This window comes from Zophobas morio, unplaced genomic scaffold (assembly GCF_036711695.1).
Source record: "Zophobas morio isolate AGI-343-1 ecotype UQ-CSIRO unplaced genomic scaffold, CSIRO_AGI_Zmor_V1 ptg000033l, whole genome shotgun sequence".
Taxonomy (NCBI): Eukaryota; Metazoa; Arthropoda; class Insecta; order Coleoptera; family Tenebrionidae; genus Zophobas; species Zophobas morio.
This window is the reverse complement of record NW_026972138.1, coordinates 241,354-255,337: the sequence shown is the minus strand read 5'-3', so window position 1 is coordinate 255,337 and position 13,984 is coordinate 241,354. Positions and strand designations below refer to the sequence as shown.

Sequence of the window (13,984 nt, the reverse complement as noted above, 5' to 3'; positions counted from 1 at the left end):
TTCATTGTATAAAATATAAATGTATAACTTAAAAGAAAACAATAGTTTCATACAAATATGCAATAAGGCACTTGAATTTTAATATAAACGGACTATCGTGGAAGTCCTTTGTTAGTGTATGTGCAAATTGAGTTCCCTGTTTAATTTTACAAGGAGCTTAAAGTGGTCGCGTAAAATTCGCTGGGAACATCCCTTTCTCCCCGGAAGTTTCTTTAATACCCATCAACCATCCCTCCTCCTTAAAAAGTAATATTCAAGGAAATTAATTTCAAAATGTATGATTGCAATTACCTGTTCTTCTGGATCATCATATTCTATTACTTGAATTATCTCTCCAACATCAAATGAAAGTTCATCAACATCTTCTCTGTTGTATTTATATGTTGCTTTTACTCTGTATAACACACCTGGTGGCAAATTATCAGTACTAGCACCTAGAAATTGATTTGCATTCAAATTATTTTTGTCCGAACAGACGATTTGAAAATTTAGTAGCGACTTTGACCAAAACTAACAAAAATGTGCATGGTTTAAAGTTTAATGGTGATATCTATTACAATACATGCATTTTTAATCTAATGGTACTTACCAACAGGAATGTCATAAAGTTCCTCGACTTTTTTATTGTTTGTTTGGGCATTGTTAATACTGGCTTTCTCATTAGCAGCTTGAGGAATGCTGGGTTCAGGGGAGGAAGGCTTACCATCGGGAGTAGTCGCACCGTTTATTTCTGGAGGAACAACTTTGGAAGGAGTAACAGGGGTTGTTGGTTCTACTGGAGTAGATGGAGGATTTGGTTCTGTTTTTGTGGGAGTGGTTGGAACGGCCGGATACAGTTGCGCAGTTTCACTTTTAGGAGAGTCTTTTTTAGTTGGGGATTGTGTAGGGTCTTCGGCTGCAAAACACACGCTCAAATTTAACACAACATAAACAATGTTAGTTAAAAAAAAAAAAAAGTTGTAAAACTTCGACCCAGAGTCGACGTTCTACTGTAACGTGAATTTTGTGCGTTTTTAATAATTCTACAAACCCAACGAAATGAAATTTAGAGTGAAATAATTTAGTTTTAGTAAATGTTGGGATAGTAGTGAAAGCCAACACATTAAGAACAATAATTATTACAATTTCAACTGGCAACGAAACACTTACGGTGCGGTGAAGTTATTGGAGAAATATTATTGATGATTAAAGGTGACGAATTCTTGCTCGATGGACGTGGCAAACTGGAACCATTTGTCTTTTTTACACTATACGATCCCCTTTGACTATCAGTCGCAAGTTTATCGACGACCGCTTCCAGTTCACCAAAAATCTGAAACGACTTTTTTCTGTTAGATCAACATTTGTTTAACTTTTCACAAACAGGAAGGTTTTGAGTTTAAAATAATTTATTGTAGAACACTGCTATACGTGTTTAGGTGGTATCCAGTAGCTTCTTCAGACAGAAGAGCTACTGGTTTAAATAGAATATTTAAATTTATATAGCTGAAATTAACACTAGTAAAAATATAACGGTTTAATAAATGTAACTGTCAGAGTCACAAGCAGACGAATAATATAATTTCCAAAGTTGAGTTCTTTTTCTAGAGGTAATATTTTTATAAACTGCTGCATAGTTCAAAACGTTATTAAATAACTATAAAGTATAACAAATCCAACTATTTCACTCCAAATAATTCTTTTACTTACAAACTTTGAAAACATTATTAATAGAAAATATGTATTGTTTCTTTTCAAAAATAGAAACGACTTCATAGTTCCGACATCTAGCAATATCACGATAAATGACTACGATAAAAAGATACCGATAACAAACTTAGTCGAACTTTTAGGTAATTTGATAAATTGCCATCAATGTTACTTCGATAAATTAAAAAAATCAAGTATTCAAGTCAAAATTACTTAAAAACTACTATCCGCACGTGAAATAATTCTACAAAGTGAAACTTGGTGAAAGACATCATAACATACAATTTTAAAATAAAGACGAGTACATGGAGTCCGTATAAAAAGTTTTGATAAGTAGTAAAAAATTATTCCACAATTAGTGGCGGTCGACAGCGTGGACTCGGCGATTACTAAATCATGTTCACTGGCTTTAAAGTGAGTTTTATCTCAAAGCTACGTGTGTATTTCAAATAATATTGGTATAAAACATACAATGAAATTTAAGCAAAGAAAAATGTTATTTACTACTTAATTTACATTACCAAAGTAAGTATTAATTAATTCTACACGACACTTACACCAGCACAATTAACTTACCTTAGCTGCTTCTGAGTGGAAAACGTGTTCGGCATTAAAAAGAGATTGTAAATTCGTCACAAGGAACAGTATTCTGGAATCATATAAAGCTGGAAGCTCGTCGTGTAATTCCGAATTTAACATTTCGTATGTTCGTTTGGCCTCTTCTAACTGTTCCCGACCCTTGGCGATCTTGGCATCATCCCTCTTTTTCATGTTCGTTTGAAGAGCTTGGAAACTGTGCCTTTGACTGTCATAATCTACCAATTTCCTACCCCTTTTGTCGATTTTTTTCTACAATAAAATCTATATATCCTGCATTGCAACTACTCATACCGACTCACCCTCATCTCCGGGAACTGACTCTGATAAGTATTCAACGGCAAAAGTACTTGGTCGGCTAACTTGTGGCTAAAATCTTGCCATAGCATATCTACCGATTGCGTTTGAACGTACAGCAAATCATGTCCAGTCCATTGACTCTCGTATGTTTCGCCGATCGCTTCCAACAGAGATTTTGAAGCTGCCTGTGCGGCTAACAAGTCCCAAATAAAATAATATTACGAATAAAAACAATTGTCAAAAGAATTGAAACTATTTGGATTTTATAGTATATAAGATTAGTATTAAGGTACACAGACAAATAAACTATCAATATGCTCAAAAATCAAAGTCACACAAGAAATCCAAATAATTTTAAAAAATCTACCAGCCTGTAAATTACCTCTTATACACCTTATGTAATTATTAAACTCTTTTTGTATTCTATTCGCAGCGTTCTGTTGTCTAGTGAAGTTTTGTAGGTGTTCGTCGAATATTTCGTCCGCTGTCCTATCGACCTTTCCTAAGTTTTGCAAGATCTAGAATTAAAGACAAAATTTAGCATGTTTTCTCAAATTGTTTTATTACTGACGAACATGAAACATACTTTATGACAACAAACTGCAATTTATAATCGCGAAGATTATCAACAAGTATACAACTGTATTATACGAAAAAATGTTAATTCCTGCAGCTCGGTGTATTTTTTTGTAAATAAAAATTTGCAAAATCTATTTTAAGCCAAGAAAACTTCCACAATTTCAGCCGCCAAAATACACCAAGGTCATAAAACCAACATGTAATGAAGCTAAAAGTGCACTTATTACCAAAATAAATTCAAGTGGTTAATGCTGCGAAGTTCATCACCCTATAAAACATCGATTTCGGGCGAAATTTGCTTTGCATACTGGAAAAGTTTTATGCCAAAGAAAAATCAACATGGACTACCTTGAATCAAAAGAGGAAATTGGGTGTTTATATGTTGACTTTGGATGTGTAATGATCGCAAGTTGACGTCAACTTTTAATTATTACACGTTCATCAAAAACCTATTTATTTACAATATGAAAATAGCTTTTCGTGTAATCCATGCATTCAAGTTGTCCATATTAACTAGAAATAGCACCGTGGCCAGTTTGTTCAGTTTACACGTTAGGTTTTTATTTTTAATTTAAAGTAACACGACGTTTTACATCACAATGTACTCAATAGTCGTTTTCCGCTCAAAATGCTATTATGCAACGCGACTCAATTGATAATTAAATTAAATTTCTTGTCCAAACGTCACAATAGGAGGCCTGTGCAGAGTGAGAAGGGACAAAACGCACAGCAAACGTTATAACGAGTGTACTATTAGTAGAAAATAAAACTGCCCACCTAATTACGAATTCTATTATGTGCGATTCCCAAATGATTCATGTTGTTATCATATTACATCAATACACAAGTACCTAGTTTGTATTCACTCAACAAACAACATGCGTTTATTATTTATAAAGAAGATCAATGGAAATTGCTACATTTTAATTATTGCAGTCACTCGTTTTTAATCTGCACGATTTTTTCAAAGTATACGTATCGTTGGATTTTGTTAGTTTTTTAAACTACTGTTTTTCTGCAATAAAAGCCTAATGTCTTGAAATGCAGTAAACGAATATTTATGATCAATTCTGCATTACCTACACACACATCATAACGATTTAATACTACAGTTTATTTTGAAATCTCGAAATATATCATCACCTGTTGCTTTAACCGATTTCTACACTTACAACTTACAACATTTCTGCTAGGAATCGGCGAAGCATTTCAACTTAAATGCATTCATAGCCGATGTTCGAATGTTACAAAAAAAGGACGAATTATGCAATTATGAAGGCAGAGATTATTGACTTAAACATATAGAGTGTCCCAAATATGTTCCCTAGAAAATAACTCCCTCATTAGTTGGAGGTATCAGTACGTGTTTAGTACGATTATAGACTAAGCAATACAACAATAAAAAAAAACATGTCAATTCGCCTTTCACAACCCTAATTTTTCACGTCTACTGTGATTAGTTTAAAGTGGACTCCAAAGTTACTACTCTGCGTACACGCAAAGACGAGCCCTAATTTTAGAAACAGCACTCCTTTTTCATCGCCACTCTTAACCCAATTGTCTCAAATTATAAATATTAGATACGCGTACGAGAAGTAAATAACTATTTACCCCCAAAACTTATAAAATGAAATCGAAGATTCCTGAAAGTAATTTTACTGTGAACTGTGACTAATTCCGTGTAAATTGAACATTTTAAATAAATTGAATTTATTTTAAGAGTACGTCCCGTAGTACAAATAACGCCATTTACAGAACAATTTCCTGCTTTCAACGTTAATTATTTAAATAATTGTAAACACGCAACATTGCTGAGCCGGTGAGGTGAACGTAACTTTTTATAGATTTTCAATGACATGTATAAGAATAATGAATTTATAACTATTATCAGAGGAATGTTTGTTGTCTGCGAACCATTCCCACAAGATATTATTATTTACAACTTTCTCGCTCATTTTACTCGAGTTGTTAGAACTGCAAGAAAGGCTTATTTGGAAATGTCAACTCGTTGATTTTAAGCGATTTTTCTCAGTTCACCTGTGAGCACACGCCTTAAAACTGTTATTACCTTCCATTCTTAGCCTGCGTGAGTGTATCCTCTACCCACAGTGGTTGCTTTACGAAACCACAAATGGAATGTGAAGATGTGTAGAGATAACGTTCTTCAGACAATACAACTTCGAAATCAAAGGAAAACGTAAAATAAAAGAGAACGTAACTTCGACGAAAAATATGTATTTGTTCAGCAATTATTACCACTCGAACTTGTAACTCAATCGAAAACAAGTTTCTCTCTTGATGCAAAACAATAATCGGTCTTCGCTGATTGTGAAAAGCATTTGCACCTGTCTGCGCCCTTTTGTAATCTTATAATGCCGCATTCTTCATGAAAATTTTTACTTGAAAGGTAGGTTACTTTGCAAGGAATGAGCGTGCATGTATGTACCTGCCCAAGTTTTTCTGCGACGTTCTCCTTTCAACAATAACTTTAGCTGGACTGCAGGTCATCTAGTGCTAACATTTCACGAATCTTGCACGGAGATGTGGAACAATTTCTCTTCGGCGAGTTGAATGTCTGATGATGGAACGAGACGTTAATTTCAACAGTATTAGGGTACGAAATTAGGAACTTTTCACGGACGTTTTAATTCTCAACAGTTAAGCAACTATTGTGATGACCATTTTGACGAATATGTAATGTCAACTTTTCTGGACGTCTCTTGCTTGCAGAATATGACAATGTCGGTGTCCCGTGACCGTCTTGTCATTGTTACAAAATGAAACACTGAATATGTATGCTGACATAGATTTATAAAATCATTATTATAAAGTTGTTGTTCTAATATTAAAAAAAAAAGAAAAACAAAGACAAAGGTCGCAGTACTCATAATCATAACAAAATCTGCAAAATTATTTGCAACGAATTTCCTTCGCTTCTGAAATACAACCAATACCGTAGTTTTTCTAAAAACTATAATATTACAGTCCATGTTGACCGGGCGCTGCAAATATGCCAAAAATGATACGTAATACATTGATTTTCGGAGAGGTTCTACAAATGGCGAACAAATAACCGAAGTTAAGGCAGATTACAAAGATACATACGGATCACACACCACTTTCAAGAAATTTCAGCGCTCAAGGTCAATGAAACAAATAAATTTACATCAAAGTACCCCCCCCCCCTAACGTAACTTATGCTTTATTTTTTGTTTAAAATTGTAAGAATCTTCAAAAATCATATCTCTCAAAAAAAAAATCCGGAAATAAATACAGGGTTTTCATAAATTATTCTAACATACAAGTGATCACTGATTTGTTTCATCTTTTTCGAAGTGTATAACTATGGTGGTAACGACGGTTTAAATTGTGTCATAATTACCCTAACAGATGACAAATTAACCATTTAATCGGAAAATTTGCAATATTTGGAGGTAAGAAACATTTACGAAAACCCTGTATAACGTAGAACGAGAAAGTTTTCTGCTGAACAGATGAACACTTTTTTTGTTCAAAAAATTACATTGAACAATGATTTGAAAATACAGGCCCAGTTTAAATTCGGAAACAACAAAAATTAACAAATTTTCAAACTACACCTCGTACGTATACGGCTACCGATAATCCACGTCGATGGCGGGATTTAAATAGTTAAAAGTGACGTCATCCATATCATCCTAATAACAGGTTTTCACGTGAAAAGTGCAATGTAGCTGTATATCCGTGTTATGAAGTAATTTTTTGATTATTCGATCTTCAACTTATAACATCGAGATTCTTGCCAGGGTACAGTCCATTAATTATGAACTTATCTCGAAACTCACGAAGCGTAAATAGTTGTCATAAGAAGCAAATTTACACTCAACTTCAATTTGCAAATTAAATTATGTTTACAAAGACGTAACCTATATTTATTTTTACGTACTCTTTGCACTACGAAAGCTGAAGATGTGTTAATTTGCTGGTTGTTTTCTTACTACCTTTTGCACCATGTTTTTTTTTTTTTTCTTTTTAATTGCATATTACCGACTCGAAGAATCACGTGCTACAAACATTATTACTAATGCAGTGGCACAATAATCCAAAGTTTAATTGTGGCAACAAATACTATTTGCTCCTTGGAAACAGGAATTTCGTTTTGAAGATATTGGACTTTTTTTGAACTTTTATATTTATATGTATCAAAGAAGGAAAGTATTTCGATAGTGTTTTGTTGGCTTGTTAACAATGGTGACGATCGTCTATTTATAACTCTCTGCAAATAAAGACGGTAAGCTATCACAATGAAGAATAGATAGTCACGTGCAGGATAAAATTTCACGAAAATACCGCATTTTTGTAAGAAGACCTTTTACATAAAAGATATCTACCACGTATGACAAATATTGGTTAGTGTTTTAACATTTACACAATGTCGGTCTAACAATTTATGTAAATGTATAATAACTGCCAACCGTGGAGGTAGAATCTTCGTCCTGCCAACAAACGACAGACAGCCGGATAATAGACCGAGTACAGACGTGAAAACGGGAGACCAATATTTGCGTATTATATAAGTTGTGAAACGTCGAGGAAATAACAAACTAAACATCAAAATAACCTACTATATACAATACTTCTTTGCAGCAAAAAAAAAATACAAACGTGCATTTTTTTTTAAGAAATTGCCAGGAAAAGTTTTTTCTTTTTTTATAGTAAACTGTCGTACGCAATTGTAAATCAGTTTGAAATTAAACTCAATAAAGAAATTTGGAAAATCTCCAAAGTCTAACGCGAACAGTTTTTGCTGCTGCCGGAAGTATGAAAACATTATTTTAAGAAAAAAAAAAAGTTTTTTCACCTTTACCTTTTATTTATAAACTCCCCAACTGACCTGTATTATCGTAGATTGCATAGTATCACAGTTACAATATTCATACGTCTCCCAAAATATGACAGTACCCGCATAAAAGCAATTGTTTTTAAACTATGTTACTAAACCGGTACGGTGATTTGATTAATCTTTAAACATCGACTTTGATTACAACCAACGGGTAACGGGGTATCAATTTCCTGATATATAATGTTGGATTTGTTTTTTCTTCCATTTGTAACAAAAATCTGATATTTTCATACGCAGTTAAAGGAAATACTTCCAATAAAAAAACTGAGACAATTTTACATTTATATTAACTTAAAATATAAGATCAAGCAGCACTTAATGATAATTTTTAATCAATCACAAACAGAACAGACTTCCACCGGGTTCGAAGCGTAATTACGCCCTATTTATAACCCAGCAAATGCTTGCTATTAAAAGAATATCTTGATTTAAACGTTGACATTCTCTTCTGACACGATTCTGAAATCTTCAGCGTTTGTCCAAGATATAAAATACAACTTTTCTTTATATGAAAACACAAAAATTATTCGCTTTTTTTAAGACATGTAGCTTATCAAAACTGTAAAACATCTGCAAAATTTCAAAGCATTCGGTTTTGCAAATCCAAAAGTAAATTGGAAAATGTTGTTTTATAATTTTGATTTTTTTTCCAAAAATCATTACGCTATCATAAACTACTACATAAACTACTAGTGTAGGACTATGTTATGTTATACAATTTAAAACCCTTTTATTATGTACAATTTTGAAGTGGCGTCATCACATTATTGGTGGCGACGAATATACAAATTTTGGTTAGCGTTTTACCATCTACACTTTCGGAGATTACCTGTATAATAGAAATCTGTGACGGACAGACAAACATACCGACAGAAGGAAACGGGAGACTTATTTCTTCGTACTGTACGGGTCATGAAAGGTCGAGAAAACGTAAAAGTAGAAGGTCGGCCGACAGACTCGATTACAATACTTCCTTCGCTTACGCTTGGGAAGTAAAAACATGTATTTTGCGCCTCCTATAAACGTGAATGATTCGAAAAACTAGATCAGAAAGAAACATCAACGTTTACAACAGGGTACTAATTTAAGAGCAATTATTCATAAAGTTATAAGTTATAAATAAGACGCAATCTAGAAGCTGGCGGAAACCTTGAGTATTTGACTGATTTATCTATCCATTACGTACTGTTTCACATTTTTTTTTTTTTTTTGATAATTAATAAAAATACGATATCTTCATCTTATCTGAAGATGAAGACTGTACATATCATGACAAAGAGAAAATATTGATATCTGCATCGATACATACATGTATACAAAAAGAAAGAACAAAGTTAATACAGCATGTTATTGAAAGGTACGTACAAAATAAAATCGGCAATTGGTCTCGAAGTATGGATGCTAAAAGTTAAAAAAAGTTCAGGTAAAAGTGTTCTCATTTTAGAGATAAAAATTATTAAAATTTATGTCCAAATTCGTTGTACGCCTCTGATAAAAAGATGATCTTTCGTTTCTATAGCAACATTTAGTCTTGACAAAAGTTTCATTGTTACAGTTTTCTAGGATTTACTAAAATAAATTAATTTTACTTATTTATCCTTCAGTAGCGTCTAAAAAGATTAGATCAGGGTTAATTTTACCCTTATAGTTTTGATAACACAAAATAAGTTTTTCAGACCTCTTGGACTTCGCGAAGAACTGTTGTACGTACCTTTAAATAACACCCTGTATAATCACTTCCATAAAAACTTGACAATTACAATATTATTATATCCAAAGTAAGTAAGGTGGATTATGTTGTGCAATACTGTTTACATAGCCCTAATTTTACACACAAAAAAATACGATCTATTAGGTTGGAGGATTATATGCGTTTATATTTATACCTTTTGGTATACACAAGGAGGAGAATCAGTCCCCATTGTTAGCTTTCCGTTTTTGCTCCTACAATTGTATGTTACGCAAGGTTACAAATTTTGTAACGTAATTTAAAAAAAAAAAAAAGGAACTTTGCGAGTGCAGTAGTATGATAGCAAATCACACAATGAAAATTTTAATTAGTTCAAATATTCTGAAGTATTCTTATCTCTTCCTGGCAATGATGGAACCCCTGGAGTGTGGAATTTCGGAGACAGAAAGTTTCGTTATTCTCTCCAACTTCAACTTCTTCTGTTCATATCCACAAAATTCCCGTTAAATGTAGTTACCATTTCTTTATTTTATATAAATTCCACGCTAATAATAAATATCTGACAAAATATGGTCAGTGTTCTCTATAGGCAAGAATAACAGAAATTGCTAATATTCAAGCGTACGGTAAGTAAAAAATTAGTATCCTGTGTTGTTTACTATTTGCGTAATCTATATAAGAATGACAAAATTCTGAATGTTGTTGAGTACACAATTATCGAAAATTACGTGATCAACTAATATAGGTAAGTATTCAATTTTAATTAGTTTCTAAATTTGACCTTCATCTATCAAAAAATGAGAAACAAAAAAATAAAATGGAAATCGCACATACCCAATTGCATTTTCGAGTTTTAGGGTTGAGTGTCGGTTATTCTTTTTTAGAACAAAAAGTACGAATGGAAGACATATACATACATAGGCATACCATACTCGACTATGCTGCTTATAAAATCACGCATAATTTGTCTAATTAAACCTGCGAAACGGAAAAGAATAATAACCCGTTCCTGTATCAATGAAATCAGTCAGACAAAAACTACACAGAAAGTCATTTCCTTTTATGTGAATTTTCTATACGACTAACAATAATTTATTGTGTCAAACATTAATATTGTAATCGGTAATCCAAGAGTTACAGTAAATAACGACAATTCGAAAATTAATGTAAAAGCAAACGACTTTAAAATCAGACTGCACAATAAAAAAAATAATAGCAATTATGACAAAGGCGTGAAATAAAATTAAAGTGTTTGTTTACATGAGTAATCAGTTTAAAACTGTGCTTAATTTCGAAACAAATTACGCGATTTCATCTGTTCTACGTGTAGGAACTCCAACCCAGAATTCGTTTAAAAATACACGGTGCTGTTTTTTCTTTTGTAGTTAAATATGTGTTCACAACTGTTTCTCGTTTTCTTTCCACACAAATCCACTTTAATTACTGTAATTTTCAAACTCAAAACTTCCAACATTGTGAATATCGTATTCATGCCGAATCTTGACATTTGAAAGTCGTGGTGGCAACACGTGGTTGCTATCAAAAGGAATGCAAATTTTGTAGAAAAAGTGTTGCCTCGTACGAATGCAAGTTTCCTTTCAAGCGAAAGAAGAAAGAAGATAATGACCAAATCACAAGTAAGGAAGGAATTATGAAGAAAACTTAGTACGCGCACACTAAAAGCTTGATAAAATATAAATCGCAGGCGTTTAAAGAAGTTTTACATTGAAATGGTAATGGTTATTATGCCAAATTGGAGTAATATTAAAACCAGCGTTGATTTTGTCGTAATGAATCGAAATAAGTAAACCGCTCACACCAAATAAGTTAAAATACAGTTACATCGGCGTCTAACAAACAAATCGTTCTAGGAATGCAGCAATCCATCGACGGACGAGTCGAGGTGTATCAGCGACCTAATTGCAAAACACGGTGAACATTGCATATTACTTAACTTTGCAATTGTTATCTTTTTAGTTTGAAGTCTGTTAGAAAATTCCTATAGAGAGGAGTCGGTTGCAAGTGCCAAGACGTGCTATTCTAAGGCCTGGCTATTTTATTTGGATGGCTCGGTCAACTATTGCTGAAGTTACGCGAATCACAAATAAAAATAGATGGCTCGAATTTACCAAAGACCATACTTTCATTCAACAAATCCAGCAGATTATTATTTTGACGGCAAATATTTGGGTCGATCAAGTGCGAGCGGTGTCGGATGATATAAGGAGGTGCTTCGCTGCATTGAAGGTTGGAAGATTTTTCATCGAAATTCGATTGTTTCGTTCGAGTGATCCAGCGGCGAATGAACAATTCCCAAAAACAATGATAAATTACGGATTTCTGAAATATAAAGGTTTGGCACACTTTCCGAGAAAGTAGGATATAAACACGCTGGAAAAAAGATTGCCTGGTGCTCAAGGCGAATTTTACGAATATATTCACGAAGATGGGCTACTTTTTCGGTGTGAAATTTACGCTGTGGTAAAGTTTTGATATCTTGGCGTATTTGGTAAGCTTGGGAATATTGTGGGCGAGCATGTAGGCTCCGACCAAGCAGACCGATGTTTGCAATAACTTAAAAAATAATTTACGACTGGTGTTTGTGCTAATTTACGATATATCAACAGTGATATTTCATGGGAAATAATTTGCCCGCGACGAAACACCTAGTTTCAAGGTAATTTCTAGTCGATACGGAGGAAAATACCTTAACAAGTGTCACAGAACGACTGTTAGTTGTCATTCAATACCTTTAATTACATTAGATTAATTTAAGACATAACCTAACTCAGTAATGAGTCACTGACCTTTTCTTTTGCTCTTCCTGCATGTTTCTGTACCGACTTGGCCAATAAAGATCCTCGACTTTCTGCCATTTCTTTGAATTTTGAAAATGTTCCGCCCAGACTTATCACAATTTCACTGGCACAATTATTTTTAATAAACGTCTTCTTAGTGATGCAAGCACAAAGGCCACAAGACGATCTACCACCGCGACAGTCTCGTCCACTGTATTACTTTTAGCTTTAGCTTTAGCCGCATATTATTTTAGTACATTTCAGGATGAAATAAACGTCTGGGAACTCGTGTAGGTAAAACAGGTCGAAATGGATCGTTGCTGAGACTGGCGGTAGGGGGAGCGATAGTAGGAGATTCTATACGAGGAATCGTCAAAAAATAGTCGAATTTATTATGGAGGAAGGAATAAAATTATTATATTCTTTCGTCCATGACTTATACTACCTATTGTTATTTTGATAACTTGCCTCGCCCCTGAAACAATCAGTTCTGCATAAGTGCATACTTGGATAAAGACTTATTTATTATTTATTCAGCGACAAGTGTAAACGGTTTTCTTTGTGTTGAAGATTTAGATTAAGTTTGATTAGAAAAATTGTTACAAAACAAAATCATGTTGCGCCAAAAAATTGAACGTTCATTTTTTCAATTTATTGTCTTATGGTTTCTACTAGTGAAACAAATAGTATATTAACCACGGTTGTAAAGCCACTTCTAGACCTCGCGCTTCAGAGCCCTCGACGCTGCGCGTCTCGGGTTCTAATTTGCGCTCGGTCACAGCACTCGGTCTAGAATGCTTGGCTTTGCAACCTTGGCTAATAATTATACTATTATAATGTCCGTACTTGTGTAGAAATGGTTTATAGGGATATACTTGTGATGCTGGACCATGAGGCCCCCGAAGTAAACGGACCCCTTCTGGCCTAAATGTAACGAAAAATAAAATTATTTGTTTTTAATTTGATTGTTACAAAAATATGATTTCGTCTTTGACTGACCGTTTGTTGACACATATGATCTTGAGATTGTGCAAAATGCAAAATTAGCCACTTCCCGGCGCTCCACTAACTTACGACTTGCAGCCAGGCTTCCACCTGCACAAACCACCTGAATTTTGTTTGCAGACTCGTTTCTCATTCTTATTAGACAACGAAATCACTAAAACAGCGGATAAAAATTGGTCTAAAGAGTTTAGACAGTACTTCCCTCGCTGTCGGGAACGTGACGACTGCATGCCTATTATGTTTTCTTTTCGCAGTAGATTTCAAAGCATTCGGTTTTGTAGTTCCTGAGTAAATCAATAAAATAAATTTACGCATTCATTTTTTTTTTTTGGGTCACCCGGTATATGCAAATTCAAAAAATATGAATGGAATGATAAATTACAAGTACAGACTTATCATATTTTGTATATTCTAGATAGGATTTATTCGGCAAACTTTTGAGCT

At 33.7% G+C, this 13,984-nt stretch overlaps 1 protein-coding gene across 2 annotated transcripts; it reads right to left on the bottom strand.

Annotated features, from left to right (window-relative positions):
* Nucleotides 1–12,846, bottom strand: LOC135139756 (myc box-dependent-interacting protein 1). 2 transcript variants are annotated; one of them, XM_064070085.1, is made up of 8 exons: nucleotides 12,545–12,846; nucleotides 2,969–3,104; nucleotides 2,589–2,779; nucleotides 2,266–2,538; nucleotides 1,150–1,321; nucleotides 590–895; nucleotides 292–434; nucleotides 1–238 (listed from the first exon to the last, which is right to left on the bottom strand). In XM_064070085.1, exons 1-8 carry the CDS (start codon nucleotides 12,611–12,613, stop codon nucleotides 158–160), a joined length of 1,371 nt encoding a protein of 456 aa, XP_063926155.1. In that variant the 5' UTR covers nucleotides 12,614–12,846; the 3' UTR covers nucleotides 1–157. The 2 variants fall into 2 exon arrangements, with proteins under 2 accessions (XP_063926155.1, XP_063926156.1); XM_064070086.1 differs by having other exon boundaries at nucleotides 1,150–1,312.
* Nucleotides 12,847–13,984: the final 1,138 nt, after the last annotated feature.

Excerpts from the sequence above, each read along its gene's own strand:
- LOC135139756 (XM_064070085.1), bottom strand. The coding sequence starts at position 12,613 with ATGGCAGAAAGTCGAGGATCTTTATTGGCCAAGTCGGTACAGAAACAT. Across the intron at positions 2,780-2,968 it reads TTACATAAGGTGTATAAGAG|CCGCACAGGCAGCTTCAAAA; the intron begins GTAATTTACAGG and ends GGGACTTGTTAG. Across the intron at positions 239-291 it reads ATGATGATCCAGAAGAACAG|GAGGAGGGATGGTTGATGGG; the intron begins GTAATTGCAATC and ends TTACTTTTTAAG.